Consider the following 27,849-nt stretch of genomic DNA (forward strand, 5'->3'; position numbering starts at 1 on the left):
ATGGATTCTGCCATTTATTCAGATAAGAGATCACAAGCCACAGGACTTAAAGTGCGTGAAATTCACTGGCAATGAAGCCGCACATATACCAGCCTCCCCGCGCCCCCCCCGCCCCCACCTTGCTCCATGCATCCTTACATGTCTGGGGGGAGGGGCTGACACCCGTCATTAAAGGTTGAGGACAGCAGGGAAAAAGGATGGGAATGCTGGAGGAGCAGGAGTATTAGTGGTCTGAAACGGGAAGGAAGGGGTTGACCACAGTGATTCTGTACACCGAGGCAAGGGTGGGGTCAGTAGCCTCTCAAAGGCTCGATGTAATTTTTTCCCACCTGTTCCTCACGGCCAGCCCCTGGCATCTCAGGCAGAGGTAACTCCTCCTTCTTCATCTGTCTATGGTTTCCCCTATAATTTTTGAGTAATTCAGAGCCCACAGTCCAGCTAGAAGGTGCCCCCAATACACAATGATTACAAACCACAGCAGATATACATTTCAGAATTGTGGTGGGGGCTGGCCCACTCAGGTGGGAAGAGGCTTCTGTCAGGTGCTGGCTGGGCATATGCCCTGCTGCATGCATGTGCCCACAAGTGTGGTGAGTGAGAGTAGGTGAGTGTGTGTGTGTGTGTGTGTGTGTGTATGTGTGTAAATGTCCCACAAAAACCCCTGGGCGGCTGCTTGGCCAGAGGGAATCCTATCCCTTGCTTCATGGGACAGCCAGTGGGGTTGGAGGAAGGGAGTGGTCAGCACAGACTGGGAGAGAGGGCTGATTCCCCAGAGGGAAGGGAGAAGCCTGCTCCCTATTCTAATACTCCCGAGGCCAGTCTGTACCTGCCCATGTCCTTTTTACCCAGCACAATGCTCCTTATTCCCTGCCAGCTCAGCACACAGCCAGACTCTTAGAGCCGGCCCTTTCTTATTAAATTCTTCTGTGTCAAGACAGCTCCTCCTACCTCCACCAGGCGATGAGACAGAACTGGCAGAGAATCCTCCACCCCTCTCCTCCCCCACCTCAGGAAAGGGATTTGGGCAAGGAACTCAAGACCTTAGCTTAAACTCTACCCCAATCTACAGATCTTCTAAAAGAAATAAAGTGCTTTGCTCTGCATAAATCCCAGAGAAAATGGCACACAGACTGGCACAGGTGGTCTTCTCGACACTTCAAATACCCTCTGCCAGCCTGCAGGGCCCACATGATGCCATCCTAAACACGCGCAATTTGGGAGTCCTTGACCCACCTCCAAAAACATACTGTCAACTCACCCTTTCCAACAGCAGGAGCTACAGACAGGAAAGTCAATCACACCGACAATCTCCCCCTAGTCCAGGCCTGTGCCCATCTACATGGAAGAGATAAATGACAGGGGCTCCATGGGCTTGGCCTCTAAGGGGAATGAAAGGCCTGAAAACAACTACGGATCCAGGGAGCCAGAGTGCTCACACCCAGCCTGCATACCCCTCCACGCTTCTTCAATAGCCGCAGAATGCCTGCCTGGAGTTGCTACGCTAGAACTTAGGAAGGAGCTAATAGGGCATTGGAAAACGTATCCATCTCCAGAATATTCAGAGGTTTCGCAAAGCCTGCTGGGCCTCAAGCTTAACAGTTTAATTGCTATTGTCAGGCTGGTTCTCACTGTCCCTGGGAGGAGGGCCTTTAGCTTCCCTTCTCCCGGCATTGAATATCTATACTTAGAACCCACGCTCAGGTTGAGCCCTGCCAGGAAGGAAAAGGTAGTAAGGTGACCCACCTCCCCTCTGAATTCAGTCTCTGCTGCCTGCCAGACTCACCTTTAACCCAGATCACTCAGAAGCTCCAGGTCCTAAACGTCACTTAGCCTGTCTTCTCCAGGTCTTAGGACCACAGAGAGATATGCTGGCAACCCAATTACATAAGGACCCTTGATTTGGAAAGTTATAATTAACGGCTAATGCTTGTGGGAACTACCCAAGTTGATTCCTGAGGCCCACCGCCTGGGTGACAAGAAATCACGCATACATCACCCACCCTCACCTGTGCTCACTTCTTCTGAGGCCTGAGATGCAACACTGACTTCTGCACCTCTCTCTCCTGGGAGCCCAAGTCCTAGCTGCCTCTGCCTCCCCTCTCACTGAGACAGTTCTGTCTCACTGGACACAGCTGAGGCCACACTACAGAGGAGTGGGTGGGGGTTTCTTGGTGTGAGAAACACATAGTGCAGGAAACTTGAGCAGCAGTGGTGTGTGCACGAAAGCAAAGACAGTGCTGCTACCATAAGCGCTGGCATGGAGCCCAGGAGGGCTAAAGGACATCAGTCTCCCTCTCGATCCCCACGTACTTGAGGGCATCAGCTTGGCTGTACCTGTCCCAGAGCAGGAGGAGGAACCGGATTACTATCAAGGCTTTTGTGATAAAAAAGAGTCCCCTCCCATTTCACTTCCCCTCCCACTTTTTAAAAGCAGTTTTCAATGCTCCCCTTCTGAGACAAGGCACCAGAGATCAGAACAAAGACAAAGCCTTGACCACCATGAGATCCTCTCCTTCATCCCTATCACCCATCTTAAGGCCCCAAATCAATTCCAACAGCCACCCTTTCCACCCTTGGGGCCACCTCTCTAGGACCATTCCTAGCTGCCTCACCTGTAATCAAAGAAGAGCTCTTCGCCAGCTTGAATTGCCCTCTTGGCAAATATCCCAATCCGATGGTCCCCATTCACCATGACCACTGCAAATGGGACAGACCCAGGGCTAAGTCCCCAGTCAACCCCAAGTCAAAAATCAGTAGTGACTCAGGTCTGCTTTTCTCCAAATTCCCAGTGAAAACACAAATGAAGTGGAATTAGAAAGTAGTCAATAGAGTTGCCTCTGTGCTTTCCCCCCCCCCCCCCCCTAGTTAATAACCGATAGAGATCATAGTAAATGAAGCATACATCCTCAAGCCCACCTCCCAGGTCACTGAGAACTCACCTTTGGCGTAACAGTTGGGGTTCACTGAATGGTTTGCAAATCGAATTTTGTTTCCTTTCCGGGTTGCATCCACTACAAAATCTGTATAAAGTAAACCAAGAAAGACCATGAACTCACCAGGCAACTCCACAGCTTCTTGAGCCTGAATTTAAAATCAATCAAACAGTAACAGAAACAAGACGATCCGGTGGGAATTTTAGCAGGAGCTGGGGAAGCAGGCAGTATAAGAATGCAGCTTCGTGTGGGAGTACTCCCCTTTGGTCCCCCCTCCTTTTGCTGGAATTATGGATCTCCTCTTTCCATCCAGGGAGGGAGATTTCTGAGGTGTAAGTGCTCAGTGCTCTGATTACAAACACAACCTGAAATGGAAGTTCTCCCAAAGCAAGTGAACTGTGGCTCACAGTGTCTCTGAGTTCAATCTCACTACCTTGCTCTGAGCATCTGTTGGAAGATTCAGAGCTGATCTGAACCTGGACCAGAACAAGGGACATCTGGTAGGAAGACATGCTCAAGACCACTTTGGGATGAGAAAGAGAGACTCCATACCATTGTTGAGGTTGAAGAGGAAGCTGGACATGTATTTGTCATAGACCTTCCCTCGTCGATCAGCCTCGTCCTGAGAGATGAGCTGCGGAGACAGATAAGGAACGAACAGGGGATGAGGCCGTCTGCTCAGGGATGGTACCCTGTCCCTCAACAGCAGTGGGGGGGCGGTGTCACATACAGGTGCTTACTGAGCACCATGATGAGAATCCTAACATACCGAGCTCGGGTTAGTTCCTTCCAATCCCTACCCAAGCTGGCCAGTGCTAAGGTTGAAGAGAGCCCCCACCCGCCCCTCCTACGTGGCCTGAACTGCCAGAGTCGAAGAAGAGTGGTTTGTTTCAGGACTGCCAACAGTTCTGTGGGATCCCCCGAGAGTCCACATGAGAACTCAGTTGAGTTATTTAGAGACTGATTCACAGAAGTCTGGACCACAGAAAATCAGGGTTTCTCATCACTATTTCCCCAGATAAGAATGTGGGCCAAAACGATAGCACTCACCTCACCACAGTATTCAGAAATGAACTCGTTCTTCTGCACAGACTCCTTAATGAAGGTGCCCCATCCGGCCACATCTGAGGGGGCCAGCAGCAGGTGCTGGGGAAGAGGGAGTCAAACCTCAGACTACAGGGTGTGTATGTGCTAGGTGTGCACGTGTACGGTGGGGGGAGAGCAGGGTGGAAAGAACTAGCAACTGTTAAGAGGATCTGAAAACAGAAAAAGGTCTAAGCTATTCTGTTCTGCTGGGAGGAAAAACAAAAAAGGGAGGTGGTGAAAGGAAACATGACCCCTCCTCCTCTAGACCTGTGGACCTTCACTGCTATGTGTCAAGTAAAAATAGACCACATCAGTGACCAGTCCCTCCTCTCTGCTCCTTTCCATCTGGCTGCTTCAGGGGGTCACTCTTCTCATCCATCACTGGGACAGAAAACTTTATTAATTCAGTAAAAGTGTGTCGTCTAGGGTTTACCAAGAACTTTCATATACAAACCCTCTAAGGAACCAGTAGAAACAGGCTGCTGGGGAGTACTCAGTCTTTCCCACTCCACTATCCGGCTGGCGATCCTGGAAAAGCCCTCACCTTCTTGAGTCCTCGCTGGATGCTGCAGTTTTTACAGGAAACCACTTTGCAGTCCCAGTGCTCTGAGGCCCCACAGGTGAGACACAGGTCGGGGTCACACTCTCTCACTGCCAGGTAGCAAGGGCACTGCTTGGTATTGCACTGGGTCTTACAGCGACAGCCAGGGAAGCGATTCTGACCTGGTGGGACAACAGGTGAGGTTGGGAAGAGAGCAGGCTCGTGCTGGGTTTGACTCAAGGGACAGCAGAAAAGTAAATGTTATGTGTTCAAGGATATTTGGCAAAATAGGAGAGACGTTCCCTTCCCAATAATCATATACTCAAAAATTTTCCAAAAAAAAACATGAAGTGCCTCCCAACATTCATGCCCGAGAGTCAAAAAAGCAGGTTTGATGATGGAGCTGTATTTCCTAGGTTCCCCAACAATGCCCTCCTCCTCCTCGGTGGGATTTGGAAGGGAGGTGGATAGTGCCCCCCAAAAATAAAATCAGTGTTTTTCACTGGCACATTCTGATCATCAAAACAAAAACCACTTTGAGAACAATACATCCGTTCTATGCCACCCTCCTCCACCCACAGCCCTCCCCTCTGCTGTGGTTAAGATTGATAACTGCTACAGGTTAGGAGGTATTTCTAGCACAACTGCCTGGGCACCAAGTTCTGCAAGCTCTGGAAGCTGCCATCAAACTGCCTTGACGGGGGAAGGGCATGGCTAAGAGAAGCACATGAGCCTCTATCCTACCTTCTGCTGACGTACAGACCAACCCGATATTAAAATTCCAGAGAGCAAACTAAAATAGATACACACAGAATTGCAACCTGCACAGGTTACAAAACGTTCTGGAAAGGGAGGCTGTGACTGCACTGGCAGGAAGATGCCATGCTTCTTACTTCTGCCCTGGAAGGTCAAGTTGGGAAAGCATCTGGCTTCTGTATAATTGTCGCTTTTAGAATCATACATGTAAGGGCTTTTTAAAAATCACTTTTCCATATCTTAAGTCTCTTCTAGAGTGGTTAAAACACAGCAAAGAGAATATGAAAAGGCCCATCAGCAGCAAAAGGCGCAGGAGGGGAGGGAAGCCGGGGATGCGTTGGGCCGGCTGTGCTGGCAGACTACAGGAGAAAACGAAGAACTCTTACAGTCTGGGCTGCACTGGCAGAACTTCTCACAGAAATTCTGAGTCATGATGCAGGGGCAGGTGCTGTCGCAGGGGCGGTCTGGGTGGTCGCAGGGTTGGTAGTTGTACACTTGTGTGGAAGAGTTATCTGGAAGAGAAGAGAATAGACCAGGGCACTGCTGCGCTCATGCTCCCTAGCGGCCTTCCCCCTCAAGTGTCCGGGGCGCTGATTCAGAGGCTTGTTCTACCATAGCCTCGATCCACACCTAGCACCTGATGATGGCAGTCCTAGATGATGGTTGTTCATAAGCTACAACGGCGTGATTTGTTTTGTGGCGAAAGTGTAGAAATAGTCCAGGACTATAGCGCAGCTATTCTGAACATTAAATGAAGTCTAGGTCCTGGCACATGGCAAACCATGAAAGTCAGAGACCACAAGGCCCATAACTCTACCTCCTAAGAGTCCTCACAGCTGCAGCGAGAAGCTGAGCTGTTCTCAGCTGCTGCAGAAAAGCTGCAACCCGCGGAAGTGGTGTAGGGTCAGCAAGTGCAGCTGCAGGTGGGGAGAGGACGGCCACAGGGGTGAGGCCTCGAGCTGAACTGTGGAAGAAGGCCCTGCTGGAACCTACCTTTCTTCAGCTGAATTTTCCTGCAGTGTGCAGCCCACAACCTGGAAAAAGACAGGATGGGTCTGGGTCATGGTCCTGCGGAAGTCTGCAGATCCGGGGAAAGGACAATGCGACCTACTCTGAGGGACTGCAGTTGGAGAATTGGGGAGTGTCCTCCCACATCACTTCCCCGGAGGCTTCTGTTCTCGTACAGGGAAGCTACAGTCCACCCCAAAGCCAGCTGGCCTGTGCCTCAACATTTAAGCATAAACAACCTCCCCTTAACAAACAAACATACATAAAACAAGAAATAGACACACAACAAAACCCAACCCTCTATGTCTACTGTCATCTATTGTCCCTCCCTCTCCCCAGCCTTTGGGGAGGTGGAAATGTGGGGAGTTTCAGGATGGGGAGTTGAGAAGGCTTTTGAGGAACATGTTCTGAGTGAAGGAACTGAGAGGGAGCGGCCATGAGGCCTTCCTTCTATATCTAGAATCTGTGTCAGTTCCTTTCTTCAATAGGTGATAGTCATTAGGGAACCAAGCCAGGCAGAATGTCAATTTAAAAACACAACAACAAAAAGCAAAGAAAAATAAAAGATAAAAACGCAACAAAAAATGTCCAACTCTAAGCAAAGGCTAGCTAGAAAACAGTTATTATGCAACTTAGAAAAATAATACAAGTGCCAAACACAAAACAACCCTGGTCAGGGTTGAGAAGTGAGTACAGTGGTTAACTAATCATCAACAAGAAAATGGCCTCAATGTGGAACCATGAGGCCAGTTCATAGTCTGTTGGCCAGGAGCTTAAAGGGAAAATCAAAGTTAGCTCATGATCAGGAGAAAGGCTGGGCCAAGGCACAGACCCACAGGGAGCTCTAAGAAGGCCGGCCCTCAGTTACACATGCCAAACGGATGGGCAGTGGCTACAGAGAGAGGCAAATGGGAAGTCCAGGGGGAGGTCAAAGCACAGGGAACAGCCTGACACAGAAAGTCCTTTGTCCAACCCTTGCCTGTGCTTTCTTTTCTTCTTCTGAGAAGGGTTCATGAGCTCATCTGTTGGCAGCTTCAGGATAAGTGATTCTTTGACTGCAAACTGAAAGACCTGGAAGAGAAATCCAACAGAACCTGTCACTCCTTATTGAGCCGGGCGGTCAGATAAGTGACCCAGCCAGGTGCTGGGCTGAGGAGGTTCTAGAGAGCCCTCAGGCAGCGGACTGAGCATTTCTTCAGTCACGGGAGACAGAGTGGCAACGGCTCTGAAGTTAGTTCTTATTTATCCTGACTTGAGAAAGGAGAAATACTGAGCACAGTTACAGCTTTCCTGGTTAGTAGCTGTTATCTACTGTTCTGCCTACCAACCCTGAGTGTGGGCAGATTTTTACCAACAGTATCTCTCTCTTCTTAGGGAGGGCAACTTCGTGCACCTTGTGTAACTGAGTAAGATCTGACATACACCAGCACTAGCTCCCTCTGCTGGTATAAAGGCATCAGAGCCTTGGCTACTCACTTCAGTAGGACAGCATTTCAGGAAAGCTGGTTCCCTTTCATTGTGCTTCTTTCCTTTATATCATTCAGTTTTAGGCCCCCTGCCACCCCCACCCGCCTTTTTGGTTATAATTCCTTTTGAGAGTCTGTGAAAAGTATAGATACTCTACTTAGGAAAAAAATGCACAAAAATTGTTTCATGCCCAATTTGATAGATCTTTCTTTTTAAAAATACATTTTATTGATTTTTTACAGAGAGGAAGGGAGAGGGATAGAGAGTTAGAAACATCAATGAGAGAGAAACATCAATCAGCTGCCTCCTGCACAGTCCCTACTGGGGATGTGCCCTCCAACCAAGGTACACCCCTTTGACTGGAATTGAACCTGGGACCCTTCAGTCCGCAGGTCGACGCTCTATCCACTGAGCCAAACCAATCAGGGCCAATTTGATAGATCTTTATGTTAACCTGTGCCTCAGGGAAATAGGTTTGAGATCCACAATGAAAGCAAAGGGCACGTCGGTTCATGGTTCTATTGCTTGTTCTAGGTAAAGGAAGCATGAGGGCAGAGTCTCCTCTAGAAGTTAGGAGCCATGTGAGCAGGGCGCAAGCTCTGGTGCTCCTTTCTTGTTGGACGGATTGGTTTTAACACCTGTCTCCATGGCCCGTGTCTACAGCGTCCTCTCGCTGCAGTCTTGTCCTGCCTTTAGAGCATGAGTGGCTACTATCAAACCATGATTCTAGTGACGTGATGGTATGAGTGAGAAGGGCGAGGTCCAGGCCTAGCTTTTGGGGTGATAATTAGAAAATGTTGTGCTAGGACATTTGTAGAATAAAGCAATGAGGAGACTGATGGTGGGAACAACACTGCCGTGGAGGAGAAGGAGCACCCTAGGTAAGAACATCCGCAGAAAGACCTGGGAGTCTAGGAAATGGACACACATTTCAAAGAAAATGTTGGAACCAAAAAAAGAAGCTAAAAGTGTGCTGGAACATCCAGAAGAGTTAGATCATGGCTAAAGACAGAAATAAGAATTCAGCAAGGAGGAGGAAGACCCCAAGCACTGCTAGGCCTGGCCTTTGCAGGAGGCCCCGTGCTTGGAGACCCACTTCATGGCCCAGAAGCACAAACTCACAAGGAACTGAGCCTGAGACAGCTTCTCTCCAGTCAGGCCACTTACAAGATGGCAAAGGGCTGACAGAGCAGTGCAGGAAAGGAGGGCCTGAGCTTGTTCCTGCTGCTTTCAGACAGTACCTGCTTGCACGTCTTAGTCCCCAGAAGCCTCGCTATTGAACAGAAGTTGTTGAAGTAGGTGCCATGAAAGACTCGGAAAAGAGATTCTTCAGCCCCAGTCCATTCCACAGGCTCCGAGGGTGCTTCCACTACACAGAGCTGAGGGGGGGCTGGACTAGCCTTCTGTTTTGTGGGGGTCTGACAGCGAGAGTTAGCCTCTAAGAGGAAGAAATAAGAGAAACAGAAGAAGGTGGAATGCAGTTGTCATCAATAGTTGGCTGTAAATTCAAAAGTATTTTATTTAAAAGGCAGCCTAGTTAGAAACAAAAATATCCCCCCGTCTCCACTGTTTATAGATAAACCTGTGGGCAGAATTAACAATTTTATAAAACACTAGAGGCCCGGTGCACAAAATTTGTGCAGGGGGACGGGGGACCCCTCAGCCCAGCCTGCACCCTCTCACAATTAGGGCCTGCTGGCTCCTAACTGCTCACCTGCCTGCCTGCCTGATCACCCCTAACCCCTCCGCCTGCCTGCCTGATTGTCCCTAACTGCCCCTGCCTGCCTGCCTGCCTGATCGCCCTAACCACTCTGCCTGCCTGCCTGATCACCCCTAACTGCCTCTGCCTCGGCCCCCGCCACAGCGGCTTCGTCTGGAAGGATGTCCGGAATGACACCTAGAAGGTCGTTTGGCTGTCTAGTCAAGTTAGCATATTACGCTTTTATTATTATAGCTGGTAATATTAAGGGTTAGATGGTGACCCTGGGTTTCCCAGAATCCTGTGTGTTAAGAAGAGATCATTTCCTGTTCACTGTACCTGAAGAACTGGAGGCCCAGTCATTGCCTGTGTCCCTGTCACTGTCCCCTTCTTTAGTCTCAGCCAGAGCAGAGGCTGAAGTGTTGGAGCAGGAAGCACTGACCATGTGGTGCCTTCGCCGGCGCCGACCAGAGCACTTGGAACGGGGGTTGTGGAGCATGGCGTATTCCTTTGCTCCTTCCTGCAATGGACACGTTAGATAGGAAACTGGAGTAGGCCCAGAATCACCATATTTATCCCATCATCACAAACCAGCTTTTCAGCATCTGTGCTTACGTGCATGATACTGTCTTTTGTTTGCTCTGTACCATACAAATGCGGCCATCTAACAGCCATTCAGCATTCTAAAAACTTAGAAACATACCTCTTCACAAAAGAGCTAACCTATAAAGTAATCTTAAAAAGATATAATCTATGCATTTTCAACTTTCCAGTGAGTTATATCTAAAATTCATTTGCATGTTAGCTGTTGGGAACTTGAGAACACATTCTCCTGTACTGGTAATAAGGTTGAGAGAAGGGAAGGGACTTGCTTGAGAGTATATAGCTAATTGCTCCAGGGTGGGTACAAGGATCAGGACTCTTCTGTTTCAATAATAAAATATGTAATCCCTGAATTTATGCAATATTGCTACTTAATTTTAGAACTTCCCTCCAAACTAGTATATTAAATTTGGAGGAATACTGTTTTGTTACTTTATAGTTATGTGGGTTTTTTTTTAAAGACCAAATAACTATCATTCAGCTTGATTATCTATCTTCTTATCAGACTTGGTTCCAAAAGATTTCTAGCTGTTTCTAAAAATTAAAACTACATGTAAATGATAGCATTTACCATTAATAATGATATTCAGAATAATACACTGTAGGCACTGAAGGAAATTCCAAAAGAAAAGTTTTGAAATGAATTGAATCTGATATTATGTGCCTATGCTATGATGTGACACACACAGAATCACTTATAATATATTCTTCCTCAAAATGTCTAACATAGCCCTGGCCAGGTAGTTCAGTTGGTTAGAGCATCATCCTAATACACGAAGAGAGAGGAAAGCATCGATGTGAGAGAGACATGTCAATTGGTTGCCTCCCACACATGCCCAGGGGATCGAACCTGCAACCAAGGAACATGCCCTTGACCTTAATTGAACCCAGGACCCTTCACTTTGTGGGACGATGCTCTATCTACTGAACCAAACTGGCTAGGGCTTTACTTATTTATTTTTAATCATTTTAGAGAGGAAGAGAGAGGGAGAGATAGAAACATCAATGATGAGAGAGAATCATTGATTGGCTGCCTCCTGCACACCCCCTACTGGGGATCTAGCCCGCAACCCAGGCGTATGTCCAACCAGGAATCAAACTGTGACCTCCTGGTTCACAGGTCAATGATCAACAACTGAGCCACGCTGGCCGGGCAGAAGTCATGTTTTATTTGCACTTTATGACCCCCAAGTGCTATGTTCTGTCTCACTTGGTTTGTGTTGCCAGGGACAGAAAGCCCAAGGACCATTTCCTGCTCAATTTTCAACAAAGTTAACAATAGTAGAACGCTTAAGAACGTACCAGCAAAAGGAAGCAGTCTGTGCCACATGGTTCTGGTTCAATCTTGATTTCTTTGTTCTTGCGTTTATATACATTAGGGGTAGCATGAAAAGCTGGAAAACACAACACTGTCCTGTTTCCAACGATTCATCCACTTGACAGGATGGGGAGGAACAAAACTGAATTAGGGAGCTAGTGCAGGAGAATCTGGAGATAAATAGTTACCATCAAAGTGCACAAAAATCCAATCATTTCTGACATCAACAGAATCCTTTCAAAACTAGGAGGTAGTCAGAAACAATTATGTTGCTGGTTATTTTGTCCTGACCATGCAAAGCATGTTGTAGGATAACTGAACAAGTGAAAATAGATTGGTCCTTTGTAAAACCATCATCAGATCAGAAGCCGGGAATTCTATATGATAAACTAAAATAAAGAGAAGGAAATGGTGGCTGGGAATAGAAAACAGGAGAGCATTTCAGAGTAGCCCCACTCACGGTGAAGGAAGCAGTCGTATTTAAAGCAGCGCCGGCAAAAAAGTGTGTGGAACGAGTGCAGAGATTGCTCCCGCTGCACAGACTTGGCATTGGGGCCATCGATGTTGGGTGTGCACTGAGGGGGAAGTGCATTGGGGTCTGACATCTCTGTTAGTTCTCGGTACCTATTTAAGAAAAGAGAGATAAGAGTTCCTTCCAAGGGAATGTCTTAACTGAGAAAATACAGATTGAGTACTGAGGATCATCCAGGTACAGCTGGCCAAGAGAGGATGGGAGTTTTGAGTCTTATTGATGATGGATTTGTGTATAACTGAGTTAGTACAACACTGTAATTATGCTGGGCTGGGCATATGCCTGAAAGGGAGGGAAATATTTAATAAGTATGGTGCTGGAGTAACTCTCCAGAAAAATGGCAGAAGTATAAAAAGTTCTCTGCCCAGACTTACTCAGAAGCCAGCAAACAATGACCCTTAATAAGGGAATGGGTATTTTGGGTAAGCAAGTAAGGAAGAAATAATGATAAGTGCGGGCAAATCCTTATGCACTTACCATAAGCAAGGCTTTTTATTAACCAAATAAAGGCATGAATAAAAATTTTGCCTGATCACTCTACATGGCTTGAGGGGGGCAGCTTCCCCTACCTCTCCTTCATGTCATCTGGGACACCATTCTCAGGGAACATTGAGGCGATTGCACTGAAGATCATGTCATTTGGAAACTGTTTCTTGGAACTCTTTTTGTTGCCTGAATTAGAAAAGACAAAAAGCTCCTGAGTGCTATCTACAATCAGAGTATGCAAACAAAGCTGTTTGGTCGTTTTTCTTTCGTCAAGGCGTTTTTAAAAATATATATATTTTATTGATTTTTTACAGAGAGGAAGGGAGCGAGATAGAGAGTCAGAAACATCGATGAGAGAGAAACATCGATCAGCCGCCTCCTGCACATCTCCCACTGTGGATGTGCCTGCAACCCAGGTACATGCCCTTGACCAGAATCGAACCCGGGACCCTTCAGTCTGCAGGCCGAAGCTCTATCCACTGAGCCAAACCGGTTTCGGCAAGGCATTTTGATTAGAGCTGCTTTTTTGTTGTTGTTAATTCTTACCCAGAGATATTTTTCCATTGATTTTTAGGGAGAGTGGAAGAGAGAGAAACATCGATGTGAGAAAAACACATCGATTGGTTGCCTCCTGCATGAGCCCTGACCAGGCTCCAGGCCCGGGGGGAGCCTGCAACCAAGGTACTCGCCTTTGACCAGAATCCAACCCGGGACCCTTTGGTTTGCAGGCCGATGCTCTATCCACTGAGCCAAACCAGCTAGGGCTAGAGCTGCTTTTTTAACCTATACAATGGCTGTCTAGGAATATATAACAAAGTCAAGGTTATCTGGACTTCTCTAATAGGCTACCAGTAAATAAGGAAATCACAGTCTTCTACATATTAACAACCAAATCCACTCCCCAAGACAGAATATGGAGGTAAAAACCAGAGTTTTCACAGAGAGACCTGAATACAGAAGAATCTTATATGCTGAAAAACAAGACTGATATCATAACTTTGTTACAATGAAAGAGACACTATGTTCCTGGACATATAGTATAATTAAATAATGTAGAGTATAATTAAACATTAGTTAAATATTAACAACATGGAAAACTGTTCATAAGATTTTTTTTAAAAGGGATAAAAATCACATGTATGCATATACACACATGTGGCATGATCCCAATTTCACATAACACATATAAACAGGTTGATTTAAATATGTACTTTAAAAAAATTGAGATATAGTTAGTTGACATACAACATTGTGTGTGTATATATATATTTTAATATTTTTAAAATTGATTTCAGAGAGAAAGGGAGAGGTAGAGAAAGATAGAAACATCAATGATGAGAGAGAATCACTGATCGGCTGCCTCCTGCATGCCCCCGACTGGAGATTGAGCCTGCAACCCGGGCATGTGCCCTTGACTAGATTCAAACTTGGGACCCTTCAGTCTTCAGGCTGATGCTCTATCCACTGAGCCAAACCAGCTAGGGCTTATATATATATATATATATATATATATATATATATATATATATATATATATATATATATATTTTACATTTTTTTTAGGTCTAGAAGGAAATTTAAAAAAAATTTTTAAATTGATTTCAAAGAGGAAGGGAAAGGGAGAGAGAGAGAGAGAGAGAGAGAGAGAGAGAGAGAGAGAAACATCAATGATGAGAGAGAATCATTGATCGGCTGCCCCCTGCACGCCCCCTACTGGGGATTGAGCCCGCAACCCGGGCATGTGCCCTTCATCAGAATCGAACCCGGGCTGCAGGCCAACGCTCTATCCACTGAGCAAAATCAGCTAGGGCTAGAAGGAAATATTAATGCTGGTTATTCCTAGGCCGGATTATAAGGCCATTTTATTTTGTTCTTTAAACTTCCCATGTTTTCCAAATATACCATTTTCTAATTAGAAGTGAATAATGATTATTCTCTAAGTTCCACTTTCTTCTCAGCTAGGTTACCCAAGCTAAATTAACTTATGAGAGGAGAAGAAGAGGAGAGGGAGAGGGGAGGGAAGGGGAGAGACATCAATTTGTTGTTCCAACTATTTATGCATTCATTTGTTGATTCTTTTTTTAAATATAAATTTTTTAAAATTAATTTTGAGAGAGAGACAGAGAAAAAAACCATTGATTTGTTGTTCTAGTTATTTATGCATTCATTGGTTGATTCTTATATGTGCTCTGACCGGAGATTGAACCTGCAACCTTGGCATATCAGGATGACGCTCTAACCAACTTAGCTACTTGGCCAGGGCCTCTTCCTGTTACTTTAAAAAGTCATATGAGGAAGTAGTGCTATTTACCTTCAATAGCATGTCGTTTTCTCTTTCTTGTTACTGGCAGATCTTCTTTGCTGTCATCTTGCTTTCCATCTGAGGTGTCATTGTGCCCTTCCTCCTCCTCATCTGAGTATTGATTCAGGGCATCTACCAACTCCAGGAAAACAGCATCACTAATCAGGACAGATCCAGGAATCATCTCTGGAACATAAGGATTAAATGGGTGAACAGTGGTTGTTTCATATTCCATTAGACCTCCTAGGAAGGTTTTGTTGTATTCACTCCTGAGGCCCAGGCAGATAACATGTGTACATTTTTATATGGACTCCAGGGGATTACAATAATTTTTTTAAAAAATATATTTTATTGATTTTTTACAGAGAGGAAGGGAGAGGGATAGAGAGCTAGAAACATCGATGAGAGAGAAACATCCATCAGCTGCCTCCTGCACGCCCCCCACTGGGGATGTGCCCGCAACCAAGATACATGCCCTTGACCGGAATCGAACCTGGGACCCTTCAGTCCGCAGGCCGACGCTCTATCCACTGAGCAAAACCGGTTAGGGCGGATTACAATAATTTGATTGGCTCTTACAACTGCAACAGTTCAGCTGACTAGTGGAAAATCCAGTTACAAGTTTTATTTTTACTGGAGTACTTCCTTTCCACAGTCACAGGTCAACCTCTATTTATGGTCCAAAATCTCACAGAAATGTGCAAACAATAAAAATGGGACAGAAGCCAAAACCGGTTTGGCTCAGTGGATAGAGCGTCGGCTTGCGGACTGAGGGGTCCCAGGTTCGATTCCGGTCAAGGGCATGTACCTGGGTTGCGGGCACATCCCCAGTAGGAGATGTGCAGGAGGCAGCTGATCAATGTTTCTCTCTCATTGATGTTTCTAACTCTCTATCTCTCTCCCTTCCTCTCTGTAAAAAATCAATAAAATATATTTTAAAAAAAATGGGGCAGAAAAAGAATGATAAAAATATACTTGGTTTTTCTGCTAACTGGTCAGTAGTGACTTCTTTGAATAAAAAGATAGCATTTTTTCTTTCTAAAATCATACCATAGGGGGTTATACTACATCTTAGGAGAAAGTCTTTGGACACTAGAGGGCGTAGTGGATAAATGCATTTCAACAGCATCATAACACCCACAATTGTCAAAAGAGCAGGTGAGGCTATTGGTTTGCAAATCCTTGGGGAGTCTCTCCCTATCATCCCAGTTCTTATACACTCACAGCCTTTTCTAAAACTACAACTAAATCCAAATGGCTTTCTTTTAGGAAAGTTAGGATATTATAACCAATTTCTGAGAGATACAGGGGATATCTGGATCAAAACTTCTAAAATCAAACTTATTTGTACACTGAACTTTCTCTCTTGTCACTGATTACTTTATGATCCTTTTATGTCCAAACTCCTTTTAAAATTTAACTGGAAATTTTTAAATATAAAATTTCTACTCTCAGCCACGTGATTACACTGAAATATTCTTCAGTGTGTACACCCGTAAGGCAGGAGATAAGAGGAAGATGATGGACCAAAGAAGAGGCACCATTCTAACAGTTTTCTCCCGAAGTGCCCAGCACCACTACCTTCTTCACCATGTACTTTCCCATCGTAGTTATTGATCAGCTCTTCAATGAACGTCTCATCTTCTTCTTTCACCTCATCTCCCATGTAGGGAATATTGCACAAAACTGTCTCATCTTCTACCTGAAATCAAACCAGATGTGATTTCTTCCACGAATCCATTATACACCTCCTCTTTTCTGTTTAATGAAATATTTGCTGAGCCTTTTTTGCTACTTCAATCGCCTGAAAATGACTTTGGTCACAGTGGCCTGAGTTTAAAAACCTGGATATTTTGTTTTATCAACAAAACCTCAAAGAAGAGGACAATGCTACTTTTAGGGGGGGAAAAAGTTAAGTTTAACTACAGGAGGATATTAACTACCAAATGTTTTGCATGATACTAATAAAGATATTTCCACTAACACCTAAAGTTTGGTAGTACATTTGTTTTTAGTGATTGATCATCTCTTTTTATTCAGTAAACATTATTGTGAAATAGGTATGAATATCACCTAAACAACAGTTTAAAAAGTCTTCAATTCTAATTCTTCTCGTACATAGAGATTAAATGAGATGGAAGGCTTCAAAAAATACAATCTGCAATATAACTAGAATATTTAGAACAGAAACTGGGTAATCATGAATTTTTTGATATTCTATTATATACTCTAAGACTAACCACTCTGATAATCATAACAACAAATATGATTATAATTCATGTCACTTGCACTCAGTGGGAACCTAAAGTCAATCGCAGTGTATGAACTATAATATTTTCTGGTAGTAAACAATATTAATGAATTTTTTCTTTTTTTGATTCAACAGAGAACACAGCCGTTCTTAAATCCTCAAATATCAGAGTAAAACTACTCTGAAGTTTAATTCTGAGGATTCCCTTCTGTGAACCCATATTCAATTCTGCTGAATTGTTATCTGTCACCAGGCAGATGATAAGCTATGGCAGTATTTAGAGAGGACTGCTTATCAGTACCACAAATAACCCTAGTAGGAGTTAGCATAAAGGCCCAGATGAAAGGATTGTGGATCCCTGTGCACCTCATTTATCTCAGTTGCTTTCATAGCCTCTTGACTTTAGAAGATTCAGAAAGGATTGAGCCATCAGCAGGGAGCTGTCAACCTGCTTGAGTCTCAAGTGTCTGACTGAGACTGCATTTAATTGCACATGTTATAAAATTGGACAAGGTAGTAAGGGAAAACTGGAGTCCTGCCCAGTCTCACTCATTCAAAAAAACAAAAGAACCATCATCAGTGCAGAAGTATACTTCAGAGAGCACAATACCTACCAAGTTAGAGCAACTTGCAATATACTTTTTAGAGTAAATAAATTACTCTAAAAGCATTCTGCCCTGCATGTCCAAGCTTTGTTACATATACTCTGACAATATTTACCTTAAGAGGAGTGCCAGCATATTAACATAAGAAAGTCATAGTTTAAACAATTATCACATTGTTTTCAATACATACCATAAAGTTCTGCTGGAGAGGGGACCAGGAATACATAATGGGAACCAATGCAACTGTGTTCAGAGACCGCATTAACATATGTTGGCTTGCAAATCCCGGGAAAATGCTGTCAATGGTACACTGAAATATAAACAATGATATGGAGAGGGAAAGGCAAGCACACAACTCAAGAGAGAATTGGAGTTTCCTTCCAAAATGATCCCAGTAGCCTTCTAATTCTTTCAAATAAGCTGAGGGTTTCGTAACAGTCAGCTTCTAAAAGGAACCACTACACTATAAACCTGTGGAAAGTAGGAACTCTCTCTTATTCACCTTTGTATCCTCTACCGAATCCAGCACTTACTCAATGATGTTTATTTCAAATCCCACACTTGATGTTTATTTCAACCTAAAACTGTTGGTCTCCTTGGGCTGTACACAAGAGCAAAGGGCCTCTGAAAGTCCTAAGAGATGAGGAGGAAGATGAAGTTTTCCTGAAGACCTAAACATTAAGGCAGCGGACATCAACTTAGTTGCACAGGTGATGGGGACAGTACAGGGGGAAGCAAAATAAAGTATAGTCATATTTTGCTTTGGAAAATAAAATTACTCTCAATATACTACCTGATTTTTATATCTTAAAAATTATTATCTCTTTAGAAAACTAGTATGATTTGTAAATTTACAATAAGGGATATCCTTTTTATCAATATATTCCTGTCCATTATCCAAGGCATTCTTTTTTCCAATATCAAAATGCTGAAAGTGCCAAACAAGGCACAAAAAAATGGTTGGTTTGAAGCCTGCACACAGAACCCAGGAAAGTAGACAGCAAATGTCTTGTTTTTTTCTATGAAAAACTCATGATTATGCTCATTAACTGAGAAGAACAATAGGCAGAAAGGTCTTTAAGCTACAGATTTACCATTCCGGTTATCCAAAGTTTACTATAACTGTACCCATTATCTTTACTAATTTTCTAGTCACAAATACAAGTCCAAGGAAGAGAGGAAGGCTGAGCTTAGATACCCGGAAGTACCTTTTTGAGAAAAGGATGCCCACTCAGAGGCTTCATCAATTGAACAGGTTGAACACGAAGCTTCTTCCATTCTTCATTAAGGATTTGGGTTTTTTCTTGAACCTTTGCAAAATTTGCTACATATAGAGCCTAGCAAAGGCAAGAAAAAAGTAGTTAGGATTTCAAGAGAAGAGTTGAAAAATTCAACCCCTCCACAGTGGATCAATATGTTAAAAAACAGAACCTTTCACTTGGAAATTATTTTTTACCTTTGCACCCATATTTGCCTGAAGCCGTTTAAGCTGTCGAAGTCTCATGTATTCAGATTTAACCTTTCTTTTCCAGTAAGTGATACATTTGGAAGTTGGGGCATTTGGTATGTCCATTTTGCTGTAATCTAAGAGAGAGAGAGATGAGAAATAGCATGTACAGCCTGGAAATGAAGCATTCCTCAAACTCAACCATGGTCAGTTATACTTTCATTCCTATTACATTTACTCATAAAAGCATACACTTAAAGAACCCAAAACTATGAGTTCAACAGGAAGTTTCAATTAAAAGATTTCATGTCTGCAATTCCTGATCTTATTACCACCCTAACCCCCAACTGAGTGGACACAGATGGAAGATGTTCTGCAGGGCAGGAGGGAGGCTGGGGATATGTTTAGCAGCCGCCTCCTCCCATACCTCAAGAAGTTATCTCACAGATATTTAGGAACTTGGAAATTTTGAAGCCTACTCACTACAGTGATTAAGAGAAATGTTCAGCAAGAATTAAGTTAATATCAAAGAGGTGCGTGGAAACATCCACACTATAAAACTGTACCTGCCAAATTATCTAAATCTACCACACCCTTAGCAATAAAGGGTGGACAGGACAACAGCATAATTTCATCTCAAAGTCAACAGCAAGACATTTAGAAATATATAACACTATAAATAACTTTTGTGTGTGTTTGAATAAAGAGTCACAGTTTTAAAGAAGTACTTATATGCTACCTACCTCAGAATGCAAGGGGAAGTGTCCAGTTTTATAATGTGCCTTCTGTTCTTCAGAGGAACGGTAAGACATAAAGGCAAAACAAATATTCAGCTTTTCAAAAGATAATAGAAAGTTTTTAAGTTAGTGGAGCATATTTAGACCCTGATACATTCAGTAGGATGCTCTCCCATAACTATGAAGAGTTTGAGGTCGCTGCTACCATTACTTCTGCATGTAAGTCGGGTCTAAATAATACTTGATGCCATTGGGGAGGGTCCTTTAAACTCTATCCTTCCAGTCATGTGTACAAATATATTCTCACAATTACCAAGTTTGCTAGTTTGCTTTTCTGAACCAATTTCTAGGCTCAGCCTGCAGGCCCAGCAATTATTTTAGAGAAAGAACAAATTTTGTGTGCATGTGAAAATTCAATAAAATCTACAGGAATATGTTTTTACTCTATAGTAATAACTATTTAGGTTTCCTAGAGAACTAGTTTAATTCATTTCACCTAAAACTTTAAGTTTCTGAATATATTACAAGGAGCTATGAAGAGCCAAAATCTGAAACAGAAACTAAAGTTTTAGGCCTTGTTTTTTAAAATTTCTGGGGGGAAAAAAAGCTTTCTTTTGGAGTTTAATATCATATGATATGAAATATGATATTCTCCTAATGGATCATTTTAAAAATTACCTACCTTTCCCCATAAGAATAGACAGCACAGACAAGAAAACAGCAAAATTTAACCCACTGTCACACATACACCACAATCAGATCATGATCATGTGATCTCATGCACATGGGCTTTGTTTCATTTGATGAACCAAACAGACTAGTATAATGCGATTAGAAATTTAGAGGATAAGTAAAGGAAGGAAGGCATAGCATAACACAGACAGATTCACTGTGTTTACTAAAACGCAACCAAGTGATTAAGCTTGTAAAAACAGAATTCCCTGAGAGTTAATCGTTATCTCTCTGGAAGAAGAAAATGAAACAACATAATCTAGGAATTTGAATCCAAGAGTGCTAAGATGATGGGATATAAAAAAATTAAGCTGACCTGAATTTCTTTCCTACAAATTGCCCCACTTCTCTTCCTCCTACATCTGTTAAATAGTTCTCATTCCTCTATGGAATGGGGTCAAAAGAGGGCCTCTTTTTGACTGATAAAACTATACATCACCTCACATGTAGTTGTTCACATGCTGTCTGCCGAACAACGAATAGTGTACTCCGGGAAATGAAAAAATGATTCAAATATAAGACAAAACTGCCTCCCTGAGAAATGTTAGGTTATCCTTATTGAGACGCAAATGACCCAAATGTTACAGATTACAATTCGGTCAATCATCATAACCTCCTTAAAAAATGGGTTTTAATTGCAATTCCTTTCTCATTCTTTTTGGAACTCATTTCCCTTTTTGAAATAGTGAGCTCAGGGCAGTTTGCTGTATCCATTTGAAATTGGAGATCAAGTAATGGAAAATAATATAATCCACAGTTGCTTGTGTGTGTGTGTGTGTGTGTGTGTGTGTGTGTGCGCGCACGCGCGCACACAAATTTCTTAGAGGAGATGGCCACAGAGAAATATCAGTATTTTTATTAAAGAAAGGAGTTATAACTGACATGTAATATCCTACAGGCTGTCAAAAGAGTTGGCAGTATACACATATACATGAAAATGCCATTATTTTAACCAACCATAATGTAAAATAAGCCACATTTCCTCCTTTTACAATAAAAATGATATTTGAGTTTCATGTGACCGTGAAGTGACATTTATTTTGCTTTGCTTTTTCACGGGTCTTCAATGTTGCTAAAGTTTATTTGGCAGTTAGTCAGTCCCCACAGAGTGTATGAGGAAGATGAGACATACTATTTGGAACAGATGATATGAATAAAATAAACACCTGTAACACAGCCAGAAGACTGGTTCTCAAAGCATCTGGACACTAACCAACAACTATCACTTCAGATTGATTTTTAAAGCAAACAAACAAAACACTAAGCACTCCCTAGAGCAAATTTGGAAAATAGGTTCATACATCTTGGGCAATGGGAATGGCACATCAAAAAATACCTTATATTTCTACTACATCTGTTCTTTAGTTCTTAGACATGCAAAACAACATTTACATGTCAGTTAACTATTAAGCTACTACTTAGGAGCTTTTTATTATGTTCACTTACTTATACACTGAAAATAAACTTCAAAACATGCAGTTTTGGTTAAGAAGTTTAAAAATGTCTTTATATAAATAATGCCAAAACTCAGTATGATAAGCAACCCAATAAAAATGATAAAAGAAAAAAATCTGAGTAGATACTGCACCAAAAAAGATATAGAAATAGCAAAACAGCACACAAAAAGATGCTCAATGCTATTAGTCATTAGAGAAATGCAAATCATAACCACAAGGATGTACTATTACAACCCATTAAAATGACTAAAATAAAAAAGATTGATCATATCAATTATTGGTAAGGATGTGGAGCAAATTGGTATCCTCATCATACATTGGTGGTGGAAATGCAAAATGGTACAGCCATTTTGGAAAACAGTTGGCCAGTTTTTTAAAAAAATAAAGTTAAATATATACTTACCATATAACCTGACATACAATTTCTAATTATCCAAGATAAATGAAAATATATGTCCCCACAAAGATCTGTACACAAATGTTCATAGCATCTTTATTCAGAATAGCCAGAAAGTGGAAACAAGACAAATATTTATGGATTTGCAAATGGATACAAAGTGTAGTATATACATACAACTGAATACTCTGTAATAAAAAAGGAATGAACAGTTCCCATACATGCACAACACATCTCAACAACTTTATGCTAAGTGAAAGAACACCAAAACAAATTACATTCTATATGACTCCACTTACATGACATTCGACTAGAATATTTCTAGAAAGGGCAAATCTAGAAAGTGACAGAGTAGATCAGTGGTTGTCAGGGGCTGGGGTTGGGGAAAGCAATTAAAAGGAAAGGAGCATAGCCCTAGCTGGTTAGGCTCAATGGATAGAGCATCCGCCAACGGACTGAAGGGTCCCGGGTTTGATTCCCGTCAAGGGCACATACCTAGGTTGCAGGCTCGATCTGGCCTTGGTCACCCCTGGTTGGGTTGCAACCAACCCATGTGTCTCTCTCACCTCTCACATTGATGTTTCTCTCTTTCCCACTCCCTTCCTCTCTCTCTTAAAAAAAAAAGGGGGGGGGGTGGGAAAGGAGCATAGCCCAGCTGGTAAGGCTCAGTGGTTGAGCAGTGACCCAGGAACCAAGAGGTCACGGTTTGATGCCCAGTCAGGGCATATGCCAGGATTGCAGGCTTACTCTCCAATCGGGGATGTGCAGGAGGAAGCCAATCAACGATTCTCTCTCATCACTGATGTTTATAATCCTCTCTTCCTCTCTCTCTGAAGTGAATAAAAACTTTTTTTTAAGGAAAGGAGCACAAAGGCATTTTTTGGGGGATGATAAAAATGTTTTATAACTTGGTTGTGATGATGGTGATTTGACTATGTACTTTTATGAAACCTTGCTGTACTATATACATAAATGATTAATTTATTGTACATAAATTTTTACCTCAATAATGTTGATTAAAGAAAAAATAAGTCTTTCTTGATGACCTATTAATCCAGTATGAAACTTACTATTAAAAATAGTAGGCAATTTCACCTTTTAAAAAAACTCTTTAGCCCTGGCTGGTTTGGCTCAGTGGATAGAGTGTCGGCCTACGGACTGAAAGGTCCCAGGTTCGATTCCGGTCAAGGGCATGTACCTTGGTTGCGGGCACATCCCGAGTAGGGGGTGTGCAGGAGGCAGCTGGTTGATGTTTCTCTCTCATCAATGTTTCTAACTCTCTATCCCTCTCCCTTCCTCTCTGTAAAAAACGAATAAAATATATTTAAAAAAAATAAAAATAAAAAACTCTTTAAAAAACCCAAACTCTTGAGTGACTTCAGAATGAATAATAGTAGAATGATCAATATTGGTTTAATAACTATTAAAAAAGTTACATGTATACTACTGTAAGATGTTAATAATATGGGAAATGGGATGTGGGTTATATGGGAACTCCCTGTAATATCTTTATAATATTTTTGTAAATCTAAAACTGTTTTAAGAAAATAAGGTTTGTTTTTTAAAAATTGGTAATTGGAAATGTTAACTAGCTTATTTACAAGTCAGATCTCTACAGGAAAAGAAAGCTATAAAAACTTGGAAATCTTTCCCCAGAAAATTGGTTCTCAATTTGTTTCAAAGGCTAAACCTAGAATGTAGTTTGTCACTAGCTGGAAATGGAAAAACATTACTGAAATATTTGGAGATAAAACATTTAAAGAACAATATCCTTAAACTCAGAGAGACTGAAATCAGAATATAAAAGTTCCAAACTATGAAATTCTTTCATCCACATAAAGGTGTCCATTTACAGAAGCTTATCTTAGGGGCAAGTTCAACGTCTTTACTACTTTCTCTTTTAGAACAAATAATTTTTTTTAATGCCTGGGTGAATTGCACTGTAGATGTTTAAATTTTCCATCTCATTCTTTCCTTTTCAGTTCAGTGGAGTTGAAACATAAACAATAGGGGTGAAACTACCTCTGCCAACAGCTCTAGTAAAGCATAATGAGTTATTCTGGTGATGACCAATTTTCATCAACATTCCTGTTAAAATCAACTCTGTGGCTAGGTATAAAATGATCAATCCTTCAAGTAAGATCTATTAAATACATCTTTAGTTTATACTCTCCCACTTCTCTAAGATATTTATATTTGTTATTAGTTTGAGGTTCTGGGCACCCTACACATAGAAAAAAAACCTTACTAGCAGGAAGCTGTGAATTTTTTTCCTGACTTCTAATTTAAAATAAAATTATACCACTAATATTTTTTAGTATTGCTTTATTAAGAAAATAAGGTCATTTGCACTGGAGACAATGGAGATAAAAATCAAAGCAGAATTAATTTTTATGAGACCCAACAGATATACAACAATCTATCTATCTATCTATCTATCTATCTATCTATCTATATATATGCCTAATATGCAAATTGTCCCCACAGGAGTTCAACTGGGAGACTGAGCACTAGCTATGATGTGTGCTGACCACCAGGGGGTGGCCCGGAAGGAAGGAAGGCCCCACAGCCAGCAGCCAGCAGCCAGCAGCCAGCAGCCAGCAGCCAGCAGCCAGGGAAGGGAGGCCCCGGCTGGCAGCTGGGAGGCCCTGATTGGCCCTGATCGCTGGCCAGGCCTAGGGACCCTACCCGTGCATGAATTTCGTGCACTAGGCCTCTAGTGATTTATAATAGTTAAAGCAATCTCCTAACAGAATCAGCTCCATCTTGGCTGATTCTGTACTACACTAGCACAAAGTTTAATACATAGTGATTAATACTTAATACTGCTCATTATCATTCAATAAAACACAACAGTTTTAGCTATTCCATTTTGAAACAAAGTATTAGGGTAAGTATGTCAGAGAACACAACACACCAGAAGCACTTAACTCCAATTATCCATTAAGTAATTCTTGACTTTTGGGTTTGGAGCACTGAAGTCCCGACTGACAGTTTGATGGATTGCAAAAGTATAAAAGAGCCAAAAACACAATCTGAACAAATTTAAAAAGAAAAAAAACAAAACAAAACAAAACTGGGACTTTCTAGAATGAAGGTATTCCCTAAGAGAAGTTTTTCTTTTTTAAACCCTCCCCCTCAATCCTAATCTAACTAGTATAATTCTCTTCACCTTTCTCCACATGCCTTTTTTTTTCCTTTAAACTACCCTATGTAGAAATGTAATGTGTGTTTTTATGGTTTTGCTTTGTTAATCTTCACCAGAGGATATTTTTTCCATTGCTCTTTAGAGTGTGGGAGGAAAGGAGGGAGGAAGGTAAGAGGGGGGGTAGGGAGGGGGGGGAGAGGAATGGAGGGAGTGGAGAGGGGGAGAAGGAGGGAGGGAGGGGGGTGTGAGAGACACACTGATTGACCGGGAATAGAACCCGGACTCTGTAACCACTGAGTACACCAGCCAGGGCTGGTGATGTGTTTTTAGTGTTGATGCCTCAAACATTTTTTTGGCAGTTACTAGTTAACAAAGTAGAAATTTTTAAAACAGTCCAAGACAGGAAAAACATGTACTACTTAATTAAATAAATTGTTACACGTTTCATATAAAGCATGAACAGGAACAAAAGCTGTTACCCACAGGAAAAGGAAGCCAGATTTCAGATATCAAAAGTTAAATAGAAAAAATTAGTGTATTAAATACGATTTAAAAGGCATGTTAATTCAAAGGCAAGTAAGATAAGAGACACAAGTCCAACTACATTTTCTCCCCCTTTCCCTTCTCACGAAAGTGGTCTTGAGAGCAAAATTTCTTTTTTTAATCCTAGCCTCCTTATTCTAGTGCTGTTTCAAAGAGAAGTCAAATAATACCATAATGAAGAAGCAATTTCAACCTCAGCCGGTTTTAAAGCTGTGTTTTAGCATAAGGTCCTTGACCCGCCCACAAATACTCTGCCAGTTAGCAGCAGAATTAGGACCCACGTCTCCAACTGCCAGCCCCAGAGGTCTGCCCACTATTTATGTATTCCACAAATATGTACTGAGCACCTACTGTGTGCCTGGAACTATTTTGGGGTGCTTAGGGTTCATCCGCGAACAAATCAGACAAACATCCCTGTCCTGGGAGAGTTAACACTGTGATGCACACACGCAATATAAACCTTGGCAATAGTATTATTATTACAACTTTATAGATAGTCCTTTCCTTTATTGTAATTGTGTTTACAAAAAAGTACTTATCTCCGAACACACACTTGCTTCTATGCAAGTAAGTAACCTCTGTTTCAATGACACAACATCCCAGCCCCGGGGATTCCAAGACTGAAAATAGCCGAGCTCTTACAGAACGTCTAACAGCACCTTCTCCGGCTGGAAACTTCATTCAATGCTGGTTTCCTAAACTTAAAAGCACCGGGTGCGGGGGGATTTTTCTTTTCACAGACGTGGAGGAACAGACCACACTTTCCATGCGGTCCTCCTACGCACGCAGGAGCCCCTCCGCCTCGGCTCCTTCTCTTACTCCTCTCGCGCTAGGCTCCGCGCCTAAGCTACTCCCTCTATAATCTTACGTTTCACCTCTAAGAGCCCGTTCTCCACAGCCCACCCGCGTCGCCGACATCCTTCCCTCTCCCTCCCCTCTCCCCGGCCCCGACACAATGGCTCAGTTGTCACTTTTCTACCAAAATAAGTTTGTCCCACATTTCCTAACAGGCATGTCCCAAATACAACAAACACCTTGCTTTTTCGCTTCAAGGAACTTTCCCTCCTGCCGTGTGATCCCCGGGAGAATTCCGGGGGGTGGGCAGGGACAGGCGGGAAACCAAATTTGGAGAGAAGCTGCCTCTCACTCGCGGCTGGGGCTGGGGAGGCGAGAGGCGCCCAGCCCCCAAACCGAAGGAGGCTTCGGCACCGGCTCCACCCCGAGAGTGGGCGCCCCCTTGTATTTTACACCTAGGACCTCGCCCACCTCACCCCAGCCCCGGCCCGGTTTTTCACCGCCACCCCTCCCGCAACACCTCCCGCGCTGCGGCCCGCTGCCTGGCCCTCCTCGTGCGCAGCCCCAGGTCTCGGGGTCCCCGCAGGTGCCACCGCCCACTCGCGCCCTCCCTATGCTGGGGCCCCCGCCCACCGGACCCACCCCGCCCTCCAACGGGATTCCCGTCCCCGGGCCCGCCCCCGCCGCTCCTCCTCCCGGACACGCCGCCCTCCCAGCCCCAGACGTGGTCCTCGCCGGGGGCTCACTGGCCCGTCACCCCCTTTCCGTCAGCCCTCGGAGTCGGGAGTGGCCGCCCCGCTACCCCGGCAGACAGGCATGGTGCCCTCCGCTTCCGCTCAATTCCCTGACCCCTTCGCCTTTTCCTCTCTTAGGTCCCGGGTGGCGAGGTGCCGAGGCCCGGCCCCACCGCCCGGCCCGGGCTTGTTTACTCACTCACCCTCCATCCCGAGCCGCAGGCGCCCTCCGCTAGGACGCCTGCGCGCCGCGGCCCCGCCCCCGCGCCGCG

At 43.3% G+C, this 27,849-nt stretch overlaps 1 protein-coding gene across 2 annotated transcripts; it reads right to left on the bottom strand.

Moving 5' to 3' along the window:
* EZH1 (enhancer of zeste 1 polycomb repressive complex 2 subunit) lies at positions 1–27,849 on the bottom strand. 2 transcript variants are annotated; one of them, XM_059670233.1, is made up of 21 exons: positions 27,781–27,849; positions 19,778–19,867; positions 19,044–19,164; positions 18,796–18,924; positions 17,778–17,897; positions 16,313–16,433; positions 14,741–14,917; positions 12,513–12,615; positions 11,872–12,035; positions 11,396–11,487; positions 9,830–10,010; positions 9,033–9,229; positions 7,304–7,395; positions 6,310–6,350; positions 5,703–5,828; positions 4,564–4,742; positions 3,984–4,079; positions 3,486–3,567; positions 2,940–3,020; positions 2,613–2,697; positions 1–2,334 (listed from the first exon to the last, which is right to left on the bottom strand). In XM_059670233.1, exons 3-21 carry the CDS (start codon positions 19,158–19,160, stop codon positions 2,274–2,276), a joined length of 2,244 nt encoding a protein of 747 aa, XP_059526216.1. In that variant the 5' UTR covers positions 19,161–19,164; positions 19,778–19,867; positions 27,781–27,849; the 3' UTR covers positions 1–2,273. The 2 variants fall into 2 exon arrangements, with proteins under 2 accessions (XP_059526216.1, XP_059526218.1); XM_059670235.1 differs by having other exon boundaries at positions 19,044–19,171.

The sequence above is a fragment of the Myotis daubentonii genome, chromosome 16 (assembly GCF_963259705.1).
Source record: "Myotis daubentonii chromosome 16, mMyoDau2.1, whole genome shotgun sequence".
In the NCBI taxonomy this organism is placed as follows: domain Eukaryota; kingdom Metazoa; phylum Chordata; class Mammalia; order Chiroptera; family Vespertilionidae; genus Myotis; species Myotis daubentonii.